The following is a 10,063-nucleotide window of genomic DNA, read 5'->3' as shown; positions in this document are numbered from 1 at the left end:
CTCTTGCTGTCTATCAACGAGTTCCCCCAGATGTATCAGAATACGAGACTGTAGCTGAACCACTGAAGCTGCATGACAACACCTCAACAAAACTTGAGAACATCCTGCCAACTGTGACTGAAATGTCTGACTGTACAATTACTGGTAAACCCAAGCCAAGTAGAAGTCCATGCTATGAAAACTTTAAACTTGGTCAGTATCAAGATAAAGTTGTTAATGCAACACAGCAAGACTTTGCATGGCTACTTTCACGGTATTCACAGAGGCACCATGAAGAGACATCAGACGGTATACCAGTTTGTTGGTATATTTCTCAAAAAACGTCTGTTAACTGGATATAAGTGTTCTGGTGGATTTTCTGCATAAGGAATGACAAAAATGCCAGAAAAAATGGTGAATCAAAGTGTTTTCTGTGAAAAGATACATACAAAATTGCAAAAAATGGCCGCCAAAGACACATTGAAAAAAATGGAAACAACTCAGGTCTTGTTGCTTAGGGTATAAGGATTCCAAAAAACATTGGTTCCACTCGTGTAGGAAATTTTGCACTACAATGACACAACACCAAGTACTATTTGAGCTAAGTGCACGATAACCCACACGTGTTTTATTTTCCAGTTTATGTTCATCCTTTGTCTGTGTGTAAGTCTGGTGTGGGGGTCGTCCCGTTTAGGATTATAGTTAGCGCGCATTTTCATGTTATCGGTATTTTTCATTTAATAAACCCTTTCGTTATTTTCTGTACATTTATAAAACCGTTGTGTTTGAGTTATTTTCCGCAGGTTCGGGAACCGCCGGCAGGACTACAGCTAAGATCTTCAGCTTCCTCCCCTCCCCTTTCTTCCTCCGGCGCATATATATAAAGTCCACATTTGATTGTCGCCTCGGAGTTAAAGCTTGCTTTCGCTATTCGTGATCCCTGTGGTGCTCACCTGGGGAATCACGCGACAATATTTCAGGGTATTCTTTGGCAAACATTGTGCAGTAACAATTGACGAAGGCTGTTGGTGCAATACTGTACTAATACCTCATCTACATCATATTTGCACACGTTGATCACCTACGTCGTATTTTACCAACTTGATTGTATTTATCACAACAATGACAGCACCATGACTTTCCATGGTGAGCCTAAACATGAGATCACATTAGGTACTGTAATCTTTGGGGGATTTTGTTGCCACATCTAATTTTTGACTCCTTAGGCTTAGAGCAATAACCAATTTCACTTGTGGATTGTGTTCTTTGTCACAATTGAATTGACTACGAAAAAAGCAGAAGTCTGATACATAGCACATGGTTTAAGGCATCAATGGATTGTCACAGTGTGCAGACATTTTCACAACATGGATGAAAAGAAATGAAGTGCATTCCCTAGACACAAAAAAAAGAATAAACTAGAACAATTTGACTGCATCACCAAAATGCCTCCGCTTAGTCCCTGCCACCTGCCAGTGACAATGGGTGGATGCCCTTGTTGACTATCCTAAATATAAACAAGCTTGATTTAAATCCCCTCAGCTTTTCCCAAGTATCACATTTTTACCAGACATGACAGGTTTCACATCGATCGGTGAAGCAGTTTTGGAGAAGGGTTTTTTTTTTTAAATATCGGCTTTCAAGCTAATATGGCTGCCAAAGAACGTGACATATGACATCAAAAATGTAGACTCTGCATATGTATGGGTGGAGGATCACGGTTGTGAAGTTTGGTGTTGATCGGATAAGGTTCATTTTTCTATCCAAGATGGCTGCCAAGCCACGTGACCTACGATGTCGTCATTTTCAAACTGTATGCAGCAATGGTGTTAGATGGCATTTGTAAAGCTTCGCAGAGATAGAGTAAGCGGTTTCTGACATAATATTATTTAATATTTTTCCAATCCAATATGGCTGCCACACCATGTGACTGATGACATTTTCGTGATCAACTTTTAATCGCCATGCCTATTCAATGACGCACGTGAAGTTTTGAGTCAATTGCTTCGTTGGTTTGGGAGATGTTTTTTAAAAAAGGTTTTAGGTGAAATCCATACCATGTGACCTATGATGTCATAATTATCATAACATTCTACATGGGTGTCGTTCCGACCCTGAAAGTTCCATCTCAATCGAACAAGTGGTTGCTGAGAAAAACGAGGTTTAGCCCGGACGAACGGACGACGGACAACCCGAATACATAATGCCTTCGACCACCTTCAGGGGCAGAGGCATGAAAAGGAGGGTTGAGCGAGTGCAGAAGTACAATATAATCATTTGAGAATTACAAAAAAACAAGACCAAAAGTCAAACAGCAGTGTAGCCGGGCTTGGAAAATATTATAAACCACAAACACACATGTTTAGCTTTTTAAACAGTCGCTAATTTTGTTTATAACATAAAACAAATACATTTGGAGGAATCCCGACATCCATGAGATAAGTTTTACTTACAGAACTGAGCAAAGATCTACTGTAACCTATATACCCCACAAGGGTTGGAGGTGTGCTCATTTACCAATCAGCTAGCTAACGCTTGCCAAGCCAGCCATTACTTAACGGTTTTGAATGTTGTGCTTGCTCGAAAGCTTAAACCACTTGGCGATCTCTCCACAAGAAACTTGGTAAATGAACACACACCCAATGTTCTTGAGACCCGACCAAAGATCGACCATAACCTATATACCCCAAAGAGGAATGACCTTTCCTGCTGCTCTCGAAGTGAGCGGGTGTTTACGCTGTAAGGACATCATATACGTAATGACGTAGCATGACGGTCAAACACAAAACTGCCGCTACTTTAATATATATAAGATATACATTTAACCTCCAGTAACGTTGCAGTCACTACAAAGGGATTAGTGTTACGATTACATTTACGATAATAATAATGGTACGTCATTGTTACGAAAATTATATTATTTTTTAAAAAACCGAGGTGAATTCCTTATCGGCCATCAGCCAGACCCCCAAAATAGGGTCCATTGGTACCAAAATGAGGGAGTAAGCCTAATATTGATTTTTGGATAGGTCTTTACCCCTATAATATGAAAATATGTGATAGCAAATTCAACCATGTAGCTAAATGGGTGTTATCACCTCATTTTCAAAATGGCCGCCAAAATGCATGTTTTTCTATTAAAAACACCATGTTTCATATTATTGTAGGAATTTGTAACAAATAGCATTGCGTTTTGAGATGTTTAAGACTTTACAACTCTCTTAAAGTATGAAATACATCATCTGAACTTTAATCCAAGAAGATAGAATCCAATATGGCGCCCAATTTCACAAAATGGCTGCCATCATAGCAACAACTTTATGCACAAAATATGCACGAAAATGACTGGCATTCAGTAGATTTGCAAGTATACACATGGAAAAAAGTATCGCACCACCACGTATTTTCGACATAGTGGAAATGTATCAATGAATTTTTGCACCTTTTCGTTGCGGTGTAGGGTAATGTTGTGCAACATTTTGTCCAGATGTTGGAACGCAATGAAGAGAACAAAATTGGGTGACACATTCCTGCCTGTCCTTCACATCATTTGTTTGTTGATACTTTCTTATCAAACGACTAATACTGGTATGGTGATGTCCCAATTGGTTAGCAATCTGTCTCATGGAATTGCCAGCAGTCCACATAAGTTGACATTTAGAAAGTTGTAAAATCATTTCTAACCCCTAAAACCAGGTATAAGATACCCAAATTTGGGGTATAGGGTGAATAGTGAAAAAAACACTACATTGACCATTGATATTTTGAGAAATTTGGTGGCCATTTTAAAAATGGGTGATGACACACATTTAGCTACATCGTTGAATTTGCTATCACATATTTTCTTATTCTAGAGGTAAAAACCTTGTCAAAAATCATTATTAGCCTTACTCCCTCAATTTGGTACCGGTTGACCCCCCTAGCTGATAGCCTATTACCTCCGCAGTTACACCGCTTCAATCCATAAACTTTCCATTCACGACATTGGGATTAAAGTGTTTTGGTTATATTTACGATATTATTATTATTATTATTACAAAAACGATACTAATATATTGAATGATCGTTTTACGGCCATTTTCCCCGCTAGAGCGGGGGTTAGCCTTGCGGGCCCCATGACAATCATGGTTCCCTGTTTGAGGCAATGTTTTTATGGCCGGATGCCCTTCCTGACGCCAACCCTTTGTTGCCTCTTACGATGCGCAGGGATATGGTGTACCTATTCTAAATCGGGGTACACACCGTGATCATTCAGATACTGCTGCAGATACTGCTGCAACGATATCACTGTATTAAGAAACCTGGGCTTAATTTGTCCGAAAGGGAAGGTGAGTCATAACGCCTATGGCCTATACGTACCGTATTGTTGGAAGAGCCGTAACGTCTACGCTTTCGATATTTGATGGTCATTTTAACAATCGGTTTGTTTGTGTTTCACACTGAATGACAAACATAAAGGGAGAGCATGGCGATTGTGATATATGACAAGTTCGACGATATGTTCGGCCAGAACGCCACATAAATCAAAATGGCAGAGTGTGGAGAGTTAGCCGCCGCACCACCGTGAAGACATCAGACGTAATCACATCACCATGTCATGTGACCAGATTCTCAGCTCTGATTGGTATACATTTGAGGGGACATACATACATACTGTACATACAATCACGTCATAAAGTAAGTACACTGCATTTAAAGTTTTGACTTTTTCAACATATTTCAACATACAGCTATTTGATCTTCATTTCAACAATATTGATAGATAAAGGTGATATAATATAACAAATATCATGAAACATTTACATTTTGTAGTCCATTGTAAAATTTAAATAAACATAAATGTAAATTTCGCATGTGGAAAAAGTAAGTACACCCCTACATTTATCACTACTTCAAATACCGAAAATTAGAATCAGGTGCACCAGCTCAGGTGCAAATGATTAGAACATCGTTGGAGAGGATCTTGGAGGAACCTGCCTTATTTACACCTCAGACATTTCGTTTGGTTTGCTCTTTGTTGTTGAAATGTGCGGCGTCAAACAATTTGATCTCCAAACAATTTGAAATCAATCATTCGACTGTCCGGAAGATCATCTACAAGTGGAGAAGATTCCAAAGAACTGCCAACTTGTTCAAGCCAGGCCGCCCCAGCAAGTTCAGCCCGAGAGCAGACCGCAAGATGCTGAAAGAAGTCTCGAAGAACCCCAGAATGTCATCACGGGACCTACAGGTAGCTCTTGCCACTGTTGATGTCAAAGTGCACGAGTCTGCCATTAGAAAGAGGCTGCACAAATTTGATCTACATGGGAGGTGTGCCAGTAGGAAACCTTTGCTGTCCAGAAAGAACAACAGGGCAAGACTAAAATTTGCCAATGAAGACCTAGGCAAAGACCAGCACTTCTGGAACAATGTGCTCTGGACAGATGAGTCAAAGGTAGAGCTATTTGGCCAAAGTACCAGAACACATGTTTGGGGAAAACCAAAGATAGCATTTGACCACAAGAACCTGACACCAACTGTAAAGCATGGTGGTGAAAATATTATGGTTTGGGGCAGCTTTGCTGCATCAGGGCCTGGGCAGCTCACCTTCATAGAATCCACTATGAAACCAGAGGGTGCTTGAGGATGATGTGAGGCCATCTGTCAGAAAGTTGAAGCTCAACCGAAGGTGGACCTTGCAACATGACAATGACCCTAAATATACCAGTAAATCCACCAAGGAATGGCTGAAAAGAAAGAAATTGAGGGTTCTGGAATGGCCAAGTCAAAGCCCGGATCGAAATCCCATTGGGATGTTGTGGGGGAATTTGAAACGTGCTGTGCATGCAAGAAACCCCTCAAACATCGCACAGCTGAAAGAATTCTGCATGGAGGAGTGGGCAAAAATTTATCCCAGTCGATGTCAGAGACTGGTCGACAGTTATAAGAAATGCCTACTTGAGGTTGTTTCTGCCAAAGGGGGCAATACCACCTATTGGAGCCAAGGGTGTACTTACTTTTTCCACATGCAAAATTTGCATTTATGTTTATTTAAATTATACAATGGACTACAAAATGTAAATGTTTCATGATATTTGTTATATTATATCACCTTTATCTATCAATATTGTTGAAATGAAGATCAAATAGCTGTATGTTGAAATATGTTGAAAAAGTCAAAACTTTACATGGGGTGTACTTACTTTTTCACGTGACTGTACATACGGAGGGACAAACACTATTCTAGACGGCTCTGCCCGATGGGCTTCTCCGTAAAAAGAGGAATTTTTCTGAGACAAATTTTCAACATGCTTGTTGAAGTAGAAGACAACCAAGCTGTTTCAACAAGACAGGAGAAAAGGATTAAAAACCGTACCGAGGAGCTTGCAGTTAAAAAAAATTCCTCTGCTTTCTATGTCTGACTGTGCAAACCAGTAGGCTGACATGATAACTCAGAGGCAGTGCACTCACCTTAAATCAATTTGTTTCCTCCAAGTTTGATTCTAAATCCAAGTAGAAACTTTCATTCTGTATCTTTGGAGGCAGCATGTTGTAATAATGAGTATGCAGTCCTTATAAGGATATATTAAACCAGCTGTCCCATCTGCTAGTATTTGCTTATGGACATTAAAGATCACACTGTATTTATTGAAACAATATCTGTGATCACAAAGTGATCGCCAAGCGATCTCTCCTAGCACCCGCGATCCAATGATGCCCATACTTTTTTCCGACCACCACATGACCTTCATCTTCAACATTTAGAGATAGATTGTAAATTAAGAAAACTAGCAACGGTACCCGCCCGATGGGCGGGGCTTCAATTGGGAGGCCAAAATGAAAAGGCAAAATATCAGAAATTGAAGGTTGTTTTATTTTAAACGATTCATATAAACATCCGTTGAATCATATCACACGCAAATCATCAAAATGTAAACAGTATCTTTAGAATTTCAATAAAAGCCACATCACTGTTCATATCGGTAAATATTATTTCATCGTGTTTCAAATCGTGATCGATACACGATGATCGTGATGATCGTGATCGTGAATCGTGATCGATAATCGTGTTCACAATCGCTATGTCGTATGTACTCCCGATACGTGTACCAAATTCCCGATACGTGTAACTGTACCAAATCAACAGTTAAAAGGATTTTGAGCCGATAGCTGTTACGGCCTTGGCAAGATCGATGGAGACAGTGATCTGTTAGCGATCGATGGAGACATGTTGCTTTCCTGGGTGCAGCCGTTTGTGCGTCGTCACAATGAGAACAATGAACGTCATGCGAACGCGAATGTTATGCGGGAGTCCAAACTTGAGAATGCTGGAGACTAAAGCTGAAATTGGGGAAACTAAATAGCCTATTTTACTCCTGGAGATCTCAGGATTATCCACCCAAAATATCTTTGCGATTGGTTCAGCAGTTTTTACGGTACCTTCGAACGGACAGACAGACAGACAGACATTTGGTGAATTATAGTAAGATGTGTCCCCATCTACAAGCATTCGATAAAACTCAACATCAGGAAAATCAGAGGAAAATTATTCAAGTTATGATCAAATTCGGAATTTTACCACCAGAATTACTCAAGTTTTTGTGAAGTAGGTCACAATCCGAAAAAGTAGGGCAAGGACACAAATTAAATATTAGGTGCACAACTTCAGTGCAGATACACTATTATAATGCAAGAACATCTTGAAGGCCAAATGGTCTTTGAGATTCCACATTGGCTAAATTGAGCGATGACAAACAAACGCATTTTTTCCCAAACTGCCATTTGACCTTGACCTTTAACTCGGAGGGTTATGATGTAAATTAAGCATAAATGTGGCTTCCGATTGGACAAAAATTAATGAAGTTGTGGTTTAAAAAAATTCTTTAAATTTCTACAATGATCGAGTTACCTTAAAATTAGGCCAACATCAAAAAAGGCATCACCACATACATTTTTATCCCATTATTGATGAAAAAATTTCATTCTGAAAGTCCCAACCGGCTCTGAGATACAGCTCGGAAATTGGACGAAAAAAAGGAAGAAACCCCCCTCCTCTCAAAAAAACCTAAATAGTGGTTTAGTACTCCTATGGGGTCTAAGAAACTCTGGGCTAACCATTAAAAAGTGAGGGCACTAATAATTGTATAAACAAACCCTACAACAGGTATTCGCCTCCCCCTATCCTATATAGGACGGTGGGCCTCAATGAATAAGCCAATGTGACCTGGCTAAATTATATATTCCTGCTATAATTAATCATTCATTACTTGCATAATCATTCATTACACCCACATAAATGATGCAACCAGCAGCCTGGTGGTTCATATAAACATTAACAAATAGAAACCAGTTTGTCTTGCAATGTTCAGCAAAACAAGAGCCGATCAAGGTAACAAAACGGCAGAGAACGAATAAAACACATAGGAAGGCACTGGCCTCTTCTCAACAATAATTTAAATGAAGAGAAATGATTGGCAAACTCAGATTTCATCACATCAATTAGGCACACGTTTTAGATGATGAAATAAACCACCGTTTAGAGGCCATTTTTCCCCGCAAAGCGGGGGTTGGCCTTTTTCGGGGACCGTGGTTGTTGTTGTTTTTTGGTCCCCTTTTTGAAGCAATGTTTTACGGCCGGATGCCCTTCATGCCGCCAACCCTTTTTGTCGCCTTTTTACGACACACAGGGAATTACCAGTGAACTGGTGCTCAATTAGCCGACCTCGGAAGGATGACAGGCTGAGTCAACCCCCCTGGCGTTAATTCAGCGATTGACCGGGATTCGAACCCAGGATCCTTGGATCCTAAGCTGGCACCCTAGCCGCTAGCCCAACACCAGGGTCTAGTTCTGTTAATAGTTTGTGCCGCGGTGAAATGAAACATAATGAAATGATGATGACATATAGATGATGAAATAACAGTACAAAATCAATTTCACAATTCGCTTGAGTGTGAGTGAACAGGCGCAAAGTCATGTTGGCCAGCAATTTGAATCAAATTGAAGTAAAACTTGATATTCTGATGATAATTCTTCACAGATATTCTTTCATTGATGCCATGGTATCTGCAGGAACACAAAAAGGAATAAGAAGACATTCTAAAAAAATTCAACAAAAACTTATCATCAGTTAATTGCATCACAAATTTGGGTCCAGAAGAAAAACCCGAATACGCAAAGAGCAAAGATAGAGTCATCATTAGGAGGAACCTGGACTCAACTGATCGGAGGTTTGAGAAATAAGGAACATTTCACAGCCGAGTTACAACCTTGCACTATCATTCCTAACAACAATAACCATTTGTGGCGATTTGACCTCTCAATATCTTCAGTCTGTACATTTGTGTGACTGGGTGCTATTTGAATTCTGACTTCCTTATTGGCTCACTTTGGGTAAAACCAGCTCTGTATTGGAAATCCGCAGGAAGATATGCTCAATGTGGACAAACCGAATCTTGTCACTCACTTCCCAAGATATTGACTAAATACGAGAATGTGTGAGGCCCACAAATTTTCACAACTCTTCTTGGTAACCACTTCAACTATTTATGGTGATGAGTTTTCACTCTGACATTCTGGTTTAGCTTCATACTGTACTTCATTCTTTAACTTCTTTCCCTTCATGACATTCCTCATCTGCTTAAATTACTTCTGTTCTACCGACTGTGCCAAATTTGGTATTCTGATGCATAATCTGAAAATTTGCCAGTTTGTAGCCCAATGACAATTGGCGTTTCTTGGGATTTAGATCCAACATCTGTTTGAGAAGGGTACGCTTGACACTTTGCACTGTGCAATCAGCTGTGGTATCTTGAGATACACGCCAGACATGTCGAGTCCACTCAATGGCGGCTCAGAAGAGACTTCCGCCAACACCCGTTTATTACACTCTATTACATATAATACCACTCCATGATCTCACCCTCCCGATGATCTTCACAAAACATTCGGTGGTGTGGTCAAGGCAAACTGATCATCAGCAATTAATATTAGTTACTCAATGCCCACAAAGCAAAAAACGGGGTGAAGCAATTGGTTCACTTCTGTATGTCTATCCGTCCGTATGTTTGTCTACAAACCTCAATTTATGATAGAGGGACAACTTCA

At 39.9% G+C, this 10,063-nt stretch overlaps 1 protein-coding gene across 5 annotated transcripts in view; it reads right to left on the bottom strand.

Moving 5' to 3' along the window:
• Nucleotides 1-6,811: 6,811 nt before the first annotated feature.
• PM20D1 (peptidase M20 domain containing 1) overlaps nt 6,812-10,063 on the bottom strand; it is a 52,311-nt gene continuing 49,059 nt past the window's right edge. For all 5 annotated transcript variants that reach the window (XM_068112376.2, XM_068112375.2, XM_068112377.2 and 2 more), the window contains exon 13: nt 6,812-9,022. In XM_068112376.2, coding sequence (XP_067968477.2) covers nt 8,893-9,022 — 130 coding nt within the window. In that variant the 3' untranslated portion in view covers nt 6,812-8,892. The remainder of the gene's footprint in view (nt 9,023-10,063) is intronic.

The sequence above is a fragment of the Myxine glutinosa genome, chromosome 4 (assembly GCF_964187855.1).
Source record: "Myxine glutinosa chromosome 4, kmMyxGlut1.1, whole genome shotgun sequence".
Taxonomy (NCBI): domain Eukaryota; kingdom Metazoa; phylum Chordata; class Myxini; order Myxiniformes; family Myxinidae; genus Myxine; species Myxine glutinosa.
Note: the sequence above shows the minus strand (reverse complement) of the source record. Positions and strands in the feature narration are given on the sequence as shown.